The 20,336-nt window shown below is 46.2% G+C and overlaps 1 protein-coding gene across 2 annotated transcripts in view; it reads right to left on the reverse strand.

The window, feature by feature from the left end:
* Positions 1–2,298: 2,298 nt before the first annotated feature.
* Positions 2,299–20,336, reverse strand: part of LOC144817703 (uncharacterized) — a 190,339-nt gene continuing 172,301 nt past the window's right edge. For both annotated transcript variants that reach the window (XM_078674464.1, XM_078674465.1), the window contains one exon: positions 2,299–3,777. In XM_078674464.1, the coding sequence (XP_078530590.1) occupies positions 3,633–3,777 (145 nt within the window). In that variant the 3' untranslated portion in view covers positions 2,299–3,632. The remainder of the gene's footprint in view (positions 3,778–20,336) is intronic.

The following is a 20,336-nucleotide window of genomic DNA, read 5'->3' on the forward strand; positions in this document are numbered from 1 at the left end:
TGAACTGATTTGGCAATAATACCTCATTTTCTCCTCTCCATGCTTGCATGCTGCTAAAAAGATTGTGATTGGAGAGAAAGTCCAGATTTATGTGCTCAAACTTTTTAACAGCTTCTGAGATAAAGGTTGATAAGAGCCTGTATTTGGGATGTTGATGTGACAAATGTTTACCCCACTACATTACATGGGATTCTGCAATCCCACTTAAAAACCTGCCCCTAATTTTTTTATAACCATTGACCCAGTCACCGATTATAAAGAAATGATGTCACAACTCTATAAATGATCACAGTTGAGTTCTGATATCACAATGCCTGATGCCAGCGCCAGCAGTCGATGGGAAAGGTGGGTCAGTTCATGGAGCATAATTAAAGCAGGCATTTAAAGAACGAAAAGGTTATTTTCCTACTTCTGCCCTGTTTTTCTGGCTGTACAATGACAAGCAGAAAGTAGATATTTTGCACTTTTTGGGTAAATATAGAAATGCTAGAATCCATCAGCATGTTACTACAGCAATAAAAAAAAAACGGAATTGTATTAAACTGCATTTCATTTTGCACTAGAGATTCTATGTTTATTCTTCAAGCTTGCAAATATGCTCTGTCTTTCATATGTAAGAGCTATGCACAATGACTTATGTGGTTTGTGGGAAAGGAAATTATGAGACCATGTATTATGAAAAAAACAAAGGGCCTAATTTATGAGGATATGCGTCACATTTACGCCGCTGGTGCGTCACTTTTTGTGACACACCAATGGCGTAAAAGATGCGCCTTGTTGCGCCATATTTACAAATTGACGCATCTAAGTAGATGCATCACTTTGTAAACCTCTGCGCCACATTATACTTGCACCAGGTATAATGTATGCAAGGGGACGTATTGACGCACGAAAGGGTCGTAGAAGTGACGCAGTGAAATCTATGAGATTCCACTGCGCCACTGCTAGGACACAAATGTGTCAATTTCTTACGTCTGCCTCACAGCAGGCGTAAGACTGACGCAGGCCCACACATTGCTGGAGTTGCGTCACTTTTGTGACACACTCCAGCAATGCACCACTTTTGCGCCGTACAGATACGCAGAAATACTGACGTATCTGTAACTCCTTGCGACATGATGCGTCATACTGTAAATATGATGCATCATTGGTGGTGCAAGGAGGGCAGAGTGAAAAGTGACGCATCGCTGTTTTCACGCAGCGATGCGTCACTTTTCCTAAATTAGGCCCAATGTACCTACTGCCCTTCATTATATAGATTATAGTACATCAACTCGGAGTTCCACAACCTTATAAAGAAACACAGCCTTTGGCCTTGTTCCTTTATTTGGTCATAGAACTTCTTGGTGACTAGTAATTTTCTTATAATATATGGTGGGACGGTATCCATATAAAACATTAGGGGCCAGATGTAGGTAGGACTTATTTACCGATTTTTAATTACCGAATTTTACCGATTCGGTAATTAAAAATCGGTAAATAAGAAGGGGGGACATGTAGGAACATCCAGATGTTCCTTTTACCGAATCGGTAAAAATCTGTATTTACCGATTCGGTAAAACCGACCGGTAATGGCCATTCATTCCTATGGGCTTTGCAGCCCATTGGAATGAATGGGCATTACCGATTCGGTATTTACCGAATCGGTAAATACAGATTTCCACAAGGGTGCAGGGGGTGTCACTTTGACACCCTCTGGCACCCCCAAAAGAGGCTCGGGTGCCATGTGGCAGGCATACCTGCCCTAAGGGCAGGTCTGCCTGTCATATGGCACAGGTGTGCATGCACACATGTGCATGCACACCGGAATCTGTATTTTACCATCAAATATATTTGATGGTAATATACAGATTCAGTAAGGGTTGTGGGACTCAGAAGAGTCCCACCTACATATCAAAATTATCGAATAGGTAAAAATACCGATTCGGTATTTTACAGATTCGGTAAATTTACCGATCGGTAAATTTACCGAATCTGTAAAATATGTGGCCCTACATACCATTTCGTTAATACCGGTCGGTAACGGCCGAAAATACCGATTTTCGGCCGTTACCGACCGACCTACATCCGGCCCTAGGAGCTAAACTGTGCTCATTATGCCAGGGCTCTGTCTGTTATGCTCTACATAAAAAGGTTCCAAGAAATTGTGGCGTGGCCTTGCAAGGGCAGTTCTGAGGTTCTGTAACACATTACTGCAACATCTGCCTCAGCGCTTTGGGTGAAAGTAGGCAAAGTTGGAAAAGGTGCCTAAGGTTAATTTTAATGGTGGGCTCCAAAGTGCCAATAATTAACTTTGTCACTGTTCTTTAGTTGTTTATTCCCCAACAGCATTACACCTTCAGACTGCAACAAAAAGTACATCATGTGGCTAAAATAAGTCTATAGAAGAATAAGTAAAGGCCCAAACAGACCTATTCAATTCACATTTTTCCCTGTGCTAAAAAATTAAAGTGTTAAAAACAAAATAATTGAAAGCATGCAGCTGTACCATGGAAGGGTTAACCTACATTCTTTCATGTCTTGCATATCCTCAATGTACTCCAGTAGCTACTAGAAAACCCTAATAATACATTGATAAAAGAAACAAGTATATAGTAGAAAAATAAGAAACAATGTCTAATAAGCAAAGCTAGGGAATTTATAGTATGTGGATCTTGGGCCAGATGTAGGTAATTCATATTTACCACTTCTTAATTACCGAATTTTACCGATTCGGTATTTAAGAAGTGGTAAATATGAAGGGGGGAGATGTAGGCATTTCCAGATGTGGAAATACCGAATCGTTAAGATTCGGTATTTACCGATTCTGGAAATACCGAATCGGTATTTCCTATTGATTCCTATGGGCTGTGAAGCCCATAGGAATCAATGGGCAATACCGATTCTGTAATTACAGAATCGGTAAATACCGATTTTAGCAAGGGTGCAGGGGGTGTCACTTTGACACCCTCTGGCACCCCAAAAATAGGCATGTGCGCCATTTGGCACACAGACATGCCCTAAGGGCATGTCTGTGTGTCACATGGCACAGGTGTGCATGCACACATGTGCATGCACACCTGATTTCGGTATTTTAACACCCAATTGGATTGGGTGTTAAAATACCGAATTTGTAGGGCCTTTGGGACTCAGAAGAGTCCCACCTACATCTGAGATTTACCGAATTGGTAAAAATACCGATTCGGTATTTTACAGAATCGGTAAATTTACTGATTCTGTAAAATTGTGCCCCTACATACCAAATCATGAATATCGCTCGGTAACGGCCGAAAATACCGAATTTCGGCCGTTACCGACCGACCTACATCTGGCCCCTAGTGTTTGCCTTTTCTGATTATTATCGTATTCCGCATTATTTAACAGAGATATCTAAAAGCATGCATTTTCAATATTGAGCCACATTACTCTTCCTCAACCCACATGAATACAATTCTGGATAAATGAGTACAAAAGTGCAAGTTGTAGGTCAGGTTGCCCCTGTGTTGTTGTCAGTGTCCAGTTCTTGCTTCTGGGTCTGGCGATACCCCAGGCACTGTTGTTGATTCAATAAACAGAACCAGGTATGTAGGCGTACGTTGCTGTGATAAAATGTTAGTAGCAGACAACCAGAGTCCTTTTGTGATGTGACCCTTTTATATTGTGAAACAGTCCTGAAAACTTTCCTCTACACCACACGCGGAAGCCTCCATTTCACAAATCCACGGAAGCACCCGGTAGCATTTTTCCGGAGTTTGCTGCTTCCCCCATGCCATGCAAGTGTCGAACGTTGACCCACTTCTGAAAAAGACAACAATAGCAAAGAAACACATGAGATGCACAGTTACAACCAAAGTTATTTCAATAGATGAAAAGCAAAGGTCTGGAGATACAAATGTATCTGCTTCTGTCACTCATTCCTGATAATAGTTTAATCAGAACATGCCTCAAGGCGCATCCCTGAGAAGGTGTGGACACCATTGCTTGACTAGGGGTGGGGAATAACATCAAGAGGTCTAGTGCTGTTGGACACATGGGATATCTGGCTAGGGCTTGCACATCCCTGGGTCGCACGCGATATGTTGAATAAAGTCGATTATAAGATTAACCTCAAGAAAATTTGGTGTGCACACCACCCCTTTCAAGATCTGGCTAGCTGGCAACATAATCATGAGGCATTGCATCACATGTAGTGACAGACAGCATATGTGTGAGCACTGTATGTTAGTAGAAGGAATTGGCTATTTACCTGCTCGCCGGCCAAAGAGTGCAGAGTCTCTGCAATTTACCCAGAGGTAGGCATAATCATAATAATAATAATATATAATCTCTGCTGATTATTAGGCGACAGCCAAAATGGTAGAGATGGCGTACAATTTGACCAGTGGCCATATATATAATGTGAAGGAGGTCTTTATTTAGCCAGTCATGTAGAGAAAAGGGACTCCAGGCAATGGTAGTGTGGTGGCCATCTTGTAACAGGGATGCAACATGCATGCATGAAGCATTTGAAAGTGAAGGCGTATTCAAATGTACAATAGTTTGTATACAGGAAAGTGCGTGAATTAGGTCTGGCTCTTATGGAAGGCCTTGTGCCAGAGTTAGGCCTATTTTTAAGGGGGATTGTGCTTGCTTAGTATTTCCAACCTGGCAACACATCAGCAGTCAAGAAACAGCAGCAAAAATAGGATGCAGGCATATAGGTTGCATCTGGGTCACAGAAGGAGGCATGCTTAAAGTAGACAATTATAGCCATATTTATGAGGCCAGTTGCAACGCATTTGCACCTCGCAATGTGATGCATGCGCAACACAACTTAGAAATGAGATTTATGAAGCCCGCAAGGGCACTTTGCATGGCCCAGATGGACTTCATGCATCTGGAGTAACTCAATGCAGTGCAAATCGCTGCATTGTGTTAATCTGCCCTGGGACGGTGGGTGTTCCTATGCAACTAGCATGGTTGTTGATGCATTCCCGGATTTACCTGAACTGGTAAAACTAGGAATTCTGCAGCACACATAGATAGTGGAATATTACTTTTGTGCATGAAGATGCCCCTTCCTGCACAATTGGGTACCGTTGCACCATGGCAGCCAAAACTGTGCCAGTGCAGGGACAAAGGCAGGAATGTGCTGTGTTCTTTTAAATATGGTGCATTCCTGCCCTTTAACTGTACCGCAGCGCAACAGGTTGACTTGCGCTGCGTGGTGTTACTTTCCCCTAAATATGGGCCTTAGTGTTGGGGACACAGCCAATTGGGAGATTTGCAGGAGGTAAATTGAATAAGATACAGTAATGGGACTTCTGTGGAATGGCGGAGTGAAATCAAGAGACAGATAAGTAATGCGTCTGAGTAGTTTTTAAGCTGCCTGCGTAATAAACACACTTTTTTATACTATTCACCTAGCAGAGTCAGTTTCGGACATAGATGCATATGTCAAGAGTAGCCATTCAGCCAACATGACATTTTAGTCAATCAATCCTAAGTTTTTTTAGCATTTAAAAATGCATAAAAGTACACACATACATAAGATTTCAACACTAAGAACAAATATTTTTAAAAAGGCGTCCAATTTATATCAAATGAATCATCCTTTCATTAAAATCTTTAAAATGTTATACACATGCTTATAAAATATTATGCTCCTGTGTTAAATGGCATACATTGCCCTATGTGATAGATAACATATATAAAGCAAGATTTATTCACTTAAATATTATGTAGCAGCAGGGCTTAAATTAATTTTTCTCATGATTTAGCCACATTTGAGACTGCAATATTGGTAACCACACAAGATTAAACCCATCTCTATGCAATATTGTAAAATCAAGATAACATTATATTGGCAATCTTCTTTGGGCCTGATTCACAGAACTAACTTAAGACAAAATCCTAAACGTACTACTTTTGGTATTCACAGAAGGCATCAAGGGCCAGATGTAGGTAAAAAATATTTACTGATTCTTAATTACCGAATTTTACCGATTCGGTAATTAAGAATCGGTAAATATGAAGGGTGGACATGTAGGTCCATCCAGATGTGTTTTTTACAGATTCGGTAAATATCTGTATTTACCGAATCGGTAAATACCGACCGGTAATGCTCCATTCATTCCTATGGGCTTTGAAGCCCATAGGAATGAATGGGGCATTACCGGTCGGTATTTACCGATTCGGTAAATACCGATTTTGACAAGGGTGCAGGGGGTGTCACTTTGACACCCTCTAGCACCCCCAAAAAAGGTTTGGGGGCCATGTGGCAGGCATACCTGCCCTAAGGGCAGGCCTGCCTGTCATATGGCACAGGTGTGCATGCACACATGTGCATGCACACCTGAATCGGTATTTTACCATCAAATTGAATTTGATGGTAAAATACCGATTTTGTAGGCCTTGTGGGACTCAGAAGAGTCCCACCTACATATCAATTTTACCAAATCGGTAAATAGACCGGTCGGTAAATTTACCGACCGGTATATTTACCGAATCGGTAAAATTACCGATTTGCCCTGTTTCCGTCCCCCTACATCTCAATAGCCAAATACCGGTCGGTAACGGCCGAATTCGGCCGTTACCGACCGGTATTTGGCTACCTACTTCTGGCCCTTAGTAGTCTTAAATTAGGATTTTGTCCTAAATTACGATTTTGTCCTAAATTAGGATTTTGTCTTAAATTAGGATTTTGTCCTAAATTAGAATGTTGTGTTAGGGTAGGATTTTGTCTTAAATTTGGATTTGTTTTAAGTCAGCATTTTGTCTTAAATTAGGATTTTGGCCTAAATTAGGATTTTATCTTCAATTAGGATTTTGTCCTAAATTAGGATTTTGTCTTAAGTTAGGATTTTGTCTTAAATTACACTTAAATTTAACTTAAGTTTGTCTTAAGTTTAATTTATGACCCAATCCTAATTTAAGACAAAATCCTAACTTAAAACAAAATCCTAATTTAGGAAAAAAATCCAAACTTAAGACAAAATACTAATTTAAGACTACTAAATGCCTTCTGTGAATATGAAAAGTAGTAAGTTTGGGATTTGTCGTAAGTTAGTGCGGCCCCATAGTTTTTAGGACAGCTTTTAAAAAAGACACCATCATAAAACATAAAAATGGTGTTTCTAATTGTAAGACTGCTGATGTATGAATACTCAGAGTGAGCTTGCGCAATAGCGGTGCAGTAAACCTTTTCCTCTCTGTCACATACCAGGCACGGAAAAACAAGCTGTGGGAGGTTGTTTTTTTGGATAAGGCATCGCAAGGACACACAGATAAATGGTTTAATGAATATGTGTGTTCTGCGAAGCCCAACATCAAGGGAATGTAATGTTATCAACATTTTGTCAATAAATAACAGTGCTGAGAATTCGCAATAAAAGAAAGATAAGATGTTGACCATGTCGCACAGGTGGTAGAGCCTGATAAGTAATTACTGTGCTTTTTGTTTTGTTCCTTTCCATCTTATCTGGTCACTTTTGCTTTAGAGAGCTCTTTCAGCCTCAACTGTATGTTTCGCAGGTGCTAGGATTTTCATACAGATCATCCAGGCCCATGGAGGTAAGGGTATGTCTGACATTAGTTAACCAGGGATAGTTGTGGCACGATCAAGTTTCATGATATCGCTTACGATGTGCTGATTAAGTTGGAACGTATCTCTTTTCCAAAATGATAGCCACAGCAGTAGAAGCCCGTTTTGACTGTATCACTAAAGTAAGGCAATCCTAATTCCTTATGAAAAATAAAGTTGCTACAAGTACTAGTAATTGACAATAGCCTTTTAGCGAACTTATCCTCAATAATTTTTAATTCTTCTTCTTGTGTCGTTACCAATATTGCAGTCTCATATGTGGCTATATTGATGGTTTTTGCTAAGAAAACTTTAATCAATTCCTCGATTGGTTTACTGCCCTAATGTTTTGCAAATTTGAATAGGGCACCTATGTTTTTTGTCATGAGATTTGTCATATTTCACACCTTCTAACTCCATTTTAATTTAAAATCAAATAGGAAGCCTAAATAAGCACATTTTCCACACTTTCTATCGTTTTGCCCTCTATGTGGAGCTTTCTCAGTCTTTTCTTATCCCCACCGACTGTCAGAACAAAGGTCTTTTTTAAATTCACTTGTAATCTAAATCTGACATAAAAGCTGAATATATCATAATGTAGCTTTGTAGGGCCACCGGTGTTCTAGCCATCAATACTGCATCATCTGCATATAGCAGAATTGGAAGGAGTTTTGAAGTGGTATGAGGAACATCCTTAGTTTTATCCAACATCACCTAATTTAAATTTTTTTTAAACATAGAGAAAGGAAATGGGGCAAAAACACACCCCTGCCTTACTCCTTTCTCAATTTTAAAAGGTTTGGTGCACTCTCCCTGCTTCCCAAACTGTACTATAGCTACTGCCTGGGCATATAGTTGTCTAAACTATCCCTACATCAACTCCCATGGCCTCCATAATGGACCATAGATTGTCATGGAACACACAGTTAAAAGCAGCTGAAAGATCCATGAAGACCATGTGGCATTTGCCTTCCTTTGCTATTGCATATTTTGACGCTATTAGGGTTAATTTAAGCCACTGATCAAGTGTCCCCCTGCCCTTTCAGAAGCCATATTGGACCTCAGCATTATGTTTTTATCCTCTGCCCATTCTTCCAATCGATTTAGCAAACCACCATCCCCCTTTATGTATCAGGAGACAGATAAGTAATGCATTAAAGTAGGTTTTCAGCTGCGTTCTGAATAAACACACTTTTTTATACTATTTACCCAGCAGAGTGGGTTTCAGGCATGGATGCATATTTCATGAGTAGCCATTCAGCCAAACTGACATTTTAGTCAAATGCACGATGTATCTTGGGAATGGTAATTTTGATTTGTAATATACTAAGCAGTTTATTAACTGGGTAAGGGTATGTCTTTACTGAGCCCTCATTTCTGTCCTTGACAGTGCTGTCTCAGTTAAAGAATCTGTGACAGGATAAATTATTGCAGAACCATGTGAGCAAGAAGCAGAAATAAGGATACCAGGAAGATCAGGACCAGATTGAAGAGTACTATGTCCAGGATACCAGGGTAAGCAGAACAGCGACTAGGAAAACCATGGAGGCAGTACCAAACACACCCAGAACACCAGAGGAAAAGGACTAGTTAAGCTAAAATAATCATGACCAGGAGCCCCAGAAATAGGGCTAAGAGGGTAATGAAGATCAGCACCTAGGGGACCAAGGCTCAGAGCAATCATTACAAAGAGGAGTACCAGGGTGAGAGGGTTCAGATGTAAAAAGGACAACCAGAAACTGAAAGACCAAGTGGACTAGGCAGTGGTGGCCAGGAGGGTCAGGGGGCAGGACCAACATGACCTGGTTCAGGAGAGCCTGCACAAAGAGAACCTGAATCAAGAGAACTTGGCTAAATGGCTGCATTATCTGTAGGAATAAATGGACTAGAAACAGATCCTGAAGAACAAGGACAGCCCAAAAGAGGAGGACAAAGACTTAGAGTGCCAGCACATGAGAAGCAACTTGGACCAGGATCTGCGTTACCAGAGCTAGGATGTTGAGGGTGAGGAGAACCACGACAAGGTGACAAGGACCAAGAGGACCGGAAAGGAACAAGGACAGATGGGACAAAACTGGGGGAACCAAGAAGCACCATAATATCCAAAGGGCAAAGTCTATGATAACAAACACAATAGGACAAGAAGGACCAGGACAACCAGGACCAAGCAGACCAAGACTATGATGGTAGGTGGGTCAGATCCAGGAGAATTTGGCCCAAGAGAACCAAAACTATTAGGAACAGAATCAAGAGAATCAGGGAACATGAGCACAGAATCTTGAGATGGACAAGGGGTATGAAAAACAAAAATAGCATGACCATGGCCAGGAGTGGCAGGTACCTGAGACTAGGAACCAAACCAACTACCTTGGTCCTAGGATCTAACTCTCCCCGGCAGCTCCGCTGTGCCCTGCGTTGCCTCTGAAGCCTCAGACCTCCGTTGCAGAGTTTGAGTCTACCCTGATTCCTGTCTCCTGCTGGTGCGCATTGTGTGCTTAATTTTTATCAGAATGTGCCTGCTGCTGTGTGTTTGTTAAATTACTCTTTGGTCCTAGCTGTGTCCCCTTTAGTTTTTCCCCACTGGCTCTGACCCGTGACCTCTCCCCCTACCGACCCGCTCCCGCCTCCCAGCTGCACGTCCCTCCTCCCTTCATTTCATAATGGCGGCTGATGCGGGGGAGCATGTGTGAGTCCACAGACCTCGGTCCTAGGATCTCACTCTCCCCGGCAGCTCCGCTGTGCCCTGCATCGCCTCTGCAGCCTCAGACCTGCGCTGCAGGGTTCGAATCTACCCTGATTCCTGTCTCCCACTGGTACGCATTGTGTGCTTAATTTTTATCAGATTGTTCCTGCTGCTGTAAGTTTGTTATATTACTCTTTGCTCCTAGCTGTGTTCCCTTCAGTTTTTTTCCCACCGTTGCAGACCCCTGACTCCTCCCCTTACCGCCCACTCCCAGCTGCACGTCCCTCCCCTCACCCCTTCATAATGGCGGCCTTTGAGTGGTCTTGCCACTGGAGCGCCAAAGGCGTGCCTTAGGCAAGCCCGTCTGTGCCCGTCCCCGACCAGACTCAACCACGACCAGCGCCCGGACCCTTGGTTCTCCCAGACCCCACCGCTATGACTCAACCACCCTCCATTCACTCAACCCCGGAAGACACGCCAACTGTGCAAGATCCTCATAGAACACCACCCATGGGCAGTTCTCATGCAGACCCTGCCACAGATCTTCACCATTGACAAAGCCCCCACGACCGCCAATGGCACGCCCGATGTACACACCACCAAAACCCTGACTTGCATCCTCCTCAACGTGCGCCCTCTGCACCGACACGCCGTAGAGATCTGGGATTTGGGACCTGATCGACAACCTGTCGCCCAACGTCGCGTTCTTGACGGAAACCTGGATTAACGCCACCTCCGCCCTGAAATCGCCACAGCCATCCCCGACGGCGACAAGATACAGAGAAGGGACCATCCACAACGCCCAGAAAGAGGAATCGCCATCGCACACAAGAACCCCATTCAACTCTCCACTTCCAGCAAAAGTGACCCCCACTCCAACACAGAACACCTCCACTTCCAGATCCAGACTAGCCCCAGGACCATGCCACATGGCACCCTCAACTAGAGACTGCCAGGGCCATTCACTCACTCCGCAACCACCATAGCCGAGCTCGCTGCAACCCGCGCCATCACCTCCATGGACTACATTCTACTTGGGGACCTGAATTCCCACCTGGACAACAGCAACAACCCCGACTCCACCACTCTCCTCAACAACCTCGCGAAACGAGGACTGAAGCAGCTCATCAACACACCCACCCACAGAGTGGGTCATACCCTCAATCCCATCTTCGCGGGCAGAACTAACATCCACTTCAGTCACACCACCCAGCCACCCTAGATGGACCACCACTGCATCCATTTCACATTCAACTCCACCACTGCACCCAAACCCACCCTGCGCCCGCCACAACAGAACTGGAGCAAGGTCACAGAGGAACACCTCAGCACCAACCTCTGTCAAACCTCCCCTTCACCACGAACAACACCAACTCTGCAGCCAGGGAATTTCACCATTGGATTTCCGACAAACAATGCCCTCTGAAAGCTGCCTGGTTCACCAAAGAGCTACAAGAAGCCAGATGATCTTGTAGACACCTAGAGAAATCATGGTGAAACCTGAAAATCACAGAATCTCAGCACAATCACAAGAACACCCTGAAGGAATACCGCCATTGCATAAGAGACACCAAACGTACCTTCATAAGAGACAAATTCCAGAACAACGTGACCAAAACCAAGGAACTGTTCAACGTCATACAGCAGTTCACCAAACTCACCTGCAAAGCCACGGACGTCACACCTTCCCAGGAACTCTGTGACAAGCTCAGCTCCTACTTCCATCTGAAGATCAAGGCCCTTTACGACAACTTCAGCGAACCAATGAGGAACACTACCCACCACCGCCGATAAGCCTACAATCACGTCCTGGGATCCCTCTACCATCAAACTCATCACCGCGACCAAGAAGAGAACCCACTCAGGAGCCCCAATGGACCCCTGCCAACCATACATATTCCACAGGGCCTTCGCCGTCATCGCACCTCAACTAGGATGCACCATCAATGACTCCCTCAGATCAGGCATCTGTCCAGACAACTGGAAACGGGCGGAGGTCAAACCCCTCCTCAAGAAACCAACGACCCACCCTATGGACCTGAAAAACTACCAACCCATCTCTCTCCTCTCATTTATTTATTTATTTAATTTATTTTTTATTTAAGAAGTTTTCTATAGCGCTGTCAAGACCCAAAGGTATCAGAGCGCTTCACAGTAGGAGCATAGCATATAATCAACAAATACATGACATGTGAGCGATATAACAATCAACGAGTGACAGAGTATAGAGAGACGTAATTTTAATGTCCAGCCTCTTTGGCTTCAAGATTCTTAGGGGTCGCATAGCTCTGTGGTTGCTGTCTGTCCCGTGTTATCCACAACCTAGGGAACGGATGAGGAACAGGGATGGTTCTGATGTGCGGGGGGATGGAATGCCAAATTTTGGGGGCATTTCCAGTGAAAGAGCAGTCCACTGTTCTTTTCCTTCTAGTTTTCGGTGGGATGAGTAGGAGGGAGTTAGAGCTTCTCAGATTCCTGGATTGGCCTGCTTTTTCCAGTTTTTTTGCCAGGTATTAGGGTTTGCCAGTATGGAGGGCTTTGTGGGTTAGGCAGGCAGTTTTGAAGTTACTTTGCATTTCTACTGGAAGCCATTTGAGTTCTTTGAGTGCAGGGGAGATATGATCAGATTTTTTGATGCCGGTGATCATTCTGGCTTCCGCATGTAATGTTGTTTTGATCGGTGCCAGGTGCGATTTAGGAATTCCTGTTAGGACTGCGTTCCCATAGTCCAGTCTTGACAGTACCAGAGATTGTGTGGCCAGTTTGAGATCCTTGGTTGGAATGTAGGGTTTGATTTTGTTCAGAAGTCTAAGGTTAAGGAATGCACTATTGTCCGAGTTCTTAATGTGTTTCATCATGTTCAGTTTTGGATCTAAGGTGATGCCTAGAGATTTGACAGAGTCTGCTAGAGTAAGATTCCCTTTGAGAGCATTAATAGCCTTCAACCATTCAGTGATTTGTGGGTTATCCTCCTTGTTCGAGATGAGGAGTGTCTCGGTCTTGTCTGGATTTAGTTTCAGGTGGTTGTTTGTCAGCCAGTCTTGAACATCTTTCAGGATATCATTTTGTCTTTGGATATCTTTGAGAGAGGTAGTTTCCTGATAGATCTGCGTATCGTCCGCGTAGAGGTGGAAGCAGATGTTGGCTTTTCTGAGTAGTTTGGAGAGCGGTTCCATGTAGATGTTACAGAGTTGTGGAGAGAGCACCGATCCTTGGGGGACGCCCTTGTTTACTTGCTGGGTTTCAGAGGTGAAGTTTTGATTTTGATTTTTTGCATGCGATTGTGTATAAAGGAGGAAAACCATTTGAGAACTGTCTCACTGAGACCAGCTCTTTCTTGAAGAGCCCTGATGAGGAGTTTGTGGTCCACCGTATCAAATACTGCTGAGAGGTCAAGGAGAATGAGGAGGCAGCATTTGTCAGAGTCTAGTGATCCATGGATATCATCTATGATGTTCAGAATCGCGGTTTCTGTGCTGCAACCTTTTCTGAAGCCAGACTGGTGGGGGTCCAATAGGTTGATGTTGTCCAGGTGCTGTGTTAGTTGATGAAGACCACATCGTTCAAGTGTTTTTGAGAGCAAGGGGAGGTTTGATACAGGTCTGAAATTGTTCAGATCTGTCTGATCTAGACCGGGTTTTTTCAGCAGGGGGGTGACTTGCCCCATTTTAAGGCAGTCAGGGACCACTCCGTTTTTTAAGGAGCTATTTATGATTTTGCCCCATAGTGGTGCAAAAGCGTGTTTCATTTTTTTGATTAGTAGGGGAGGAATGGGGTCTGCGACATGTGCTGATGGTTTAGAGGTGGAGATCAACGAGATTATCTCAGTTTCATGAACGGAGCGCAAGCTAAGCCAGGGGATGGGAGAAGAGCCAAGAGAGAGAGCATGAGGTACAACCGTGATGCTCTTCATGGGTTGTGATTTGTTGATGTCTAGCAATAGTTAGTCTGGATTCTGCAGCAAAAACAGCACCAAGACCGCCCACCTAGCTGCTACCAATGATATCCGCATGCTACTGGATCAGGGACACACCGCAGCTCTCATTCTTCTACACATCACTGCAGCTTTCGACACCGTCTCACATTGCACTCTGACGTCCAGACTTCACGACTCAGGAATACAAGGAGTCGCCCTCAACTGGATCCAATCCTTCCTCTCCGGCAGAACCCAGAGGATCTGACTTCCTCACTTCCTCTCCAAACCCACAGAAATCAGCTGGGGAGTACCCCAGGGATCATCACTCAGCCCCTCTCTCTTCAACATGTACATGACCCCCCCTCGCCGCCATCGTCAGACAGCATGGGCTCAGCATCATATCCTATGCATACGACACTCAGCTCATCCTCTCACTCACAAAAAATCCCAAAGACACCAGACTCTGCTTCCAGGAAGGAATGAAGAACGTGACAGCCTGTATGAAGGACAGCTGCATGAAGCTAAACTCAGAGAATATCATGGTCCACATCCTCGAACCCTGCACCATCGCCTGGGACAACACCTGGTGGCCCTCTGCCCTTGGGAGCCCACCCACCCTTACAGACAATGCTCGAAACATCTGCATCATCCTTGACTCCTCCCTCTCCATGAACCTCCAGATCAACACTGTCGCCTCCACTAGATTCATCTGCCTCTGTATCCTCCGTAAAACCTTTAAATGGATTCCATCTGACTGCAGAAGGACCGTCACCCATGCACTCTTAACCAGCAGACTGGACTATGGAAACACCCTCTATGCCGGAATCAACAAAACTTGTCTACACAAGCTCCAAACCATCCAGAACGCCACAGCCAGACTTGGACACCGAGCCACAAACACATTACCCAACACCTACGAGGCATCCAATGGCTCCCCGTCGAAAAGAGGATCACCTTCAAATTCCTCTCCCACGCCTCAATAACGTTGGACCCAAATACCTCAACGAGAGATTATCCTCCCACGTACCCAAAAGGTAACTCTGCTCCACCGACCTCGCGCTGGCAGATGTCCCCCGCTTCAGCAGAAGCAAAACCGGTGGGACAGCTTTCTCCTACATCGCAGCGAAAACCTGGAACAAGCTCCCTGTGAACATCAGATGCACGCCGACCCTGCACATGGTTAGGAGAGAACTCAAGACCTGGCTCTTCGACTGACCCAGAGCAGCTCCCCCTCTGTGCCTTGAGACCCTCACGGGTGAGTAGCACGCTATAGAAACCCCCGATTGATTGATTGAACTACAGTCAGATGGAACAGTGCTAAGAGGACCAGGAAGTAAAGAACCAGGCTGACCGGGAACTCAAGACCTGGCTCTTCGACTGACCCGGAGCAGCTCCCCCTCTGTGCCTTGAAACCCTCACGGGTGAGTAGCACGCTATAGAAACCCCTGATTGATTGATTGAACTAAAGTCAGATGGAACAGTGCTAAGAGGACCAGGAAGCAAAGAACCAGGCTGATCAGGAAGATCAGACCAAAGAGGACCAGGACCCTCAGTGCCAGGACCAGTGTATGGAAGTTTAGGACCAGGATGATCATAGCCTGGAGGTCCAGGTCACAGTACTAGTAACATGATGGCCAAGAAAATGAGCAACTGGATGGGCAGGACCAGGAGGACCATGCTGAGTTTGTGTAGAAGCATGAGGACAAGAAGCAGGTAGATCAGGACCAGATTCAGGCCAATAGGAACAATGAGCCAGAATAAGAAAGGAAGATGTGGGGGGTAAGTACCATGAATACCAGAAAGCCCTGAGCCAGGAGGAGTAGAGCAAGGAGGATAAGATGGATCAGCATCAAGAGAACCAAGAGTACTTGCAGGGAGACCACACACAGTGGACCAAGGTCCAAAGTACAAAGTTGAGCAGAATGACCAGGACCTGGGGGTTAGTACGACCAGGGTGAGGAAGATCATCAGGACCAGAAAAGTCAGAGCCAGACTATGGGGGCTCGAATTGGATGACCAGGAGTACCGGGAACAAAGTGGCAAAATTCGGAAGTATCCAAAACAAGGAGAACCAAGACCAAGAGGGCCCAGACCAATGGATGTAGCACTGGAAGGTCCATGAATACAAGGCACATGACCAGTTGTTGAACTATGTGGACCTCAATGACCATTCCCAGGAGAAACAGGTGATCCAAAGTTCGAAGACTAGGAGTGCCCGACCTAAGAGAAACAGGTCAGCAGGGCTAAGTAGATAAGGACCCAGCAGACCAGCAGGATCCGGGTGACAATCAGTAGAACCAAAATCACAAGCCCTGGAAGGGCTAATACAATGATGAGTCAAAAGCAGAGTCAGGAACACAAGAGTCAGAAAGAAATACAACCAGGAGCACCTGTTTCAGGAAAACAGTACCAGGGTGTTAGACCTGTCAGCCTTAGGGCAGTCTTCTCCCAAACGTTTTGCCTTCTCCTCTCATGTTTTGCTGATTTCATTTATGTTGGGTATAGAACTTTGTGCAGTTTACCACTACTAACCAGTTCTGAAGTGCTTGTGCTCACTCTCAAAAAGTGGCCTACCTCTGATTGGCATATTTAGCTTACTTAGAAGTCCTTAGTAAAGTGGTGTACAATAGACCCAGGGCTGATAAACTAAATGCTATTAGTGGCCCTATAGCACTCATTGTGCAACTCACTTATGTAGAACCTTAAAACATGTCTCAGGCGTGTATGCTATTTTAAACTGCCAATTCAACTTATCAACTTATCAAAATAATCTCTTTGCCAAGCCTTCAGCTTCCTTCTTATTAAATATGTCACCCCTAAGTTAGGCCCTAGATAGCCCATAGAGCGGGGTGATGTGTAATTAAAAGGTAGGACATGTGCTTTTAAGTTTTACATGTCCACATAGTGAAAAACGCCCACATTTGTTTTTCACTACTGTGCGGCCTCCCCTTCCCATAGGATGTCATGTGGTCTGGCTAGAAATTATGCTATTTTCACATTTCTTAAGTTGCCTTCTTTCTGCAATACAGTGACTTTTGACATACATGTGTGTCAGTGCAGGACAGGATTCCTCAAAACTGCCTTTGCTTACATTTAAACTTCGTAGGCACTCTATCCTGACACCTTGAAATTCACAATGATGTATAAAATTCACTGCAGAAAAGTCATGGTTTATTAAAGCCTGGTAGGTGACAATGCTTTCTAGCTAACATAAACAATTTTGGCCTGATAAAGACCTCAACATGACAGCATGGGCACTGTTTAATATATATACAAATCGACTTCCTCGTTTAAATACGAGAAGCAGTCTGCTGACACTTTGATGTTGCAGCACGCCGGAATTCCCGCTCAGCTGATTCATGTCACCTCCACAAAAGGATGAACAGAACCACCAAACCTCCAAGGACTGGACCCAACCACCTCCGCTGCACACTCCTCAATGCCCGCTCCGCAGGCAAACACGCCATCGAGCTCTGGGTTCTGCTCGACACCTCCGCCCCAGACGTGACCTTCCTGACCGAGACCTGGTGGAACGACTCCTCAGTGCCCGACATCGCCATAGCCATCCCGAACAGATACAAGATCCCCCGCAAGGATCGCGCCAATGGAGTCAGAGGAGGAATAGCCACAAGTCCACTCTGAAGGTAACCACCCACGCAGATGACACCTTCCACATCGCCGAACACCTGCACTTCCGGATCCACCCCAACCCAACACCACCCTCAGAGGACACTCATCTACAGACCCCCCGGACTCCAGGCTCAGTTCAGCTACTCCATCGCCCACCTCCCCAGCACCCACGCACTCGCCTCTTCTAACTACATCCTCCTCAGGGACCTGCACTTCCACCTTGAGAACAACGATGCCAACTCTGCCAACCCTGATCCCCAACCTCGGCCTCAGACAACTCATCACCACACCCACCCACGCCGCCTGCCACACGCTGGACCCCGTCTTCTCCACAGGCTCCCACCTCACCTTCGACCACACCACCGAACTCCACTGGACCGATCACCGCTGCATCCATTTCACCTTCAAGAAACCAACCACACACCACCGCATCAAACAGCTACCTCGCCGCTGCTGGAGCAAAGTCACCGAAGACCAGCTGATCATCACCCTTGCCCAGAACCCACCCACTGACCCCACCAACCATGACGCCGCAGCCCGCAACCTCAGACAGTGGAGCGACGACTGCACCAGCACCCTCGCCCCGCTCAAGTAACACCCCAACAACCACACCAGCAAGAGAGCCACCTGGTTCACGGACACGCTCCAGACCTCCAAACGCACATGCCAGAAACTGGAGAAGACATGGCTCCATGAACGCACACCGGACAACCACGCAGCCCACAAGGACGCCACCCGATAAAATCACCACCTCATCAGACTAGCCAAGAGATCCTCCTTCAAAAACCGCCTGGACAACAACGTACAAGACAGCAAAGAGCTCTTCAGCATCATAAAGGAACTCTCCAACCCCAGCGCCAACACTAACGACTTCCCGCCCTCACAAGAACTGTGCGACTCACTAGCCATCTTCTTCCACCGCAAAATCGCTGACATCCACAACAGCTTCAACACCAAGACCGCCCCGACAATGCCAGACACCACCTCCCCTGTGAACACCACCAGCGCCAACCGCCTGACCTCCTGGTCCAACGGCAACGAGAACAAGACACGCAAGATCATGAACTCCATCCACTCAGGATCTCCATCAGATCCATGCCCACACCACGTATTCAACAAAGCAGACACAGCCATTGCACCCCAACTACGGAAGGTCATCAACATCTCCTTGGAAACAGCGACATTCCCAGAAAGCTAGAAGCACGCCGAAATCAACGCCCTCCTCAAGAAGCCCAAAACGGACCCCAAGGACCTCAAGAACTTCCGGCCCATCTCCCTGCTCCCGGCAAAGGTCATCGAGAAAATTGTCAACATGCAATTGGCCCGCCACCTGGAAGACAACAATATCTTGGACCTGTCCCTGTCCGAGTTCAGACACAACCACAGCACCCAGACAGCCCTCATCGTCTCCACAGATGACATCAGGCGTCAACTAGACAATGGCGAAACATCAGCCCTCATCCACCTGGACCTGTCAGCCGCCTTCGACACGGTATGCCATCACACTCTAAAGACACGCCTCCTAGAAGCCGGAATCCATGAGAAGGCCCTTGACTGGACCACGTCCTTCCTCTCAGGCAGAACCCAGTTAGTCCGCCTCCTACCCTTCCAATCTGAAACCACCGATATCATCTGCAGCGTCCCCCAGGGCTCATCCCTCAGCCTGACGCTGTTCAACGTCTACATGGCCCACCTCGCACAAGTGGCCCGCCATCACGACCTCAACATCATCTCCTACGCCGACGACACCCAGCTCATCCACTCCCACACCAAGGACCCACACACCGCCAAAACCAATCTCCTCGAGGGAATGAAGGCCGTCGTCGACTGGATGAGGAGCAGCCGTCTGAGGCTGAACTCGGACAAGACGGAGGTCCTCATCTTACAACCCACCCCCTCAGCCTGGGATGACTCCTGGTGGCCGACCACAATGGGAACAGCACCAACACCCACCTACCATGCACACAACTAGAATTCATCCTCAACTCCTCCCTCTATATGTCCAAACAAGTCAAAGCCGTCTCATCCTTCTGCTACAACACCCTCCGCATGCTCCGCAGGATCTACAAGTGGATCCCAACCAAAACAAGACACATGCCCTCATCAGCAGCAGACTGGACTACGGCAACACACTCTACGCAGGAATTCTAGCCTAACACCTAGAAGACTACAACACATCCAAAATGTCTCCGCCTGACTGATCGTCAACGCCCCCGGCGCAGCCACATCATCCCCACCTGAGAAACCTACAGTGGCTCCGCGTCGACAAGAGGACCACCTTCAAGCTCCTCACCCACGCACACAAAACACTCCACAACACCGGACCAGCCTACCTGAACAGCAGACTCAGCTTCCACACCCCCACCCGCCAGCTCCGCTCCGGCAGCCTCGCCCTCGTCTCAGTTTATCGCATCCAACGTATGACCTTTGGAAGCAGATCCTTCTCCTACCTCACTGCCACCCTCCCTACCCACATACGGCAGACCCAAAGACCTACTCGACTACAGAAGACTCCTCAAGACCTGGTTCTTCGAGCAGTAGCAGCACCCTCCCTCCCCTCAGTGCCT

Source organism: Lissotriton helveticus, chromosome 2_1 (assembly GCF_964261635.1).
Source record: "Lissotriton helveticus chromosome 2_1, aLisHel1.1, whole genome shotgun sequence".
Classification (NCBI taxonomy): domain Eukaryota; kingdom Metazoa; phylum Chordata; class Amphibia; order Caudata; family Salamandridae; genus Lissotriton; species Lissotriton helveticus.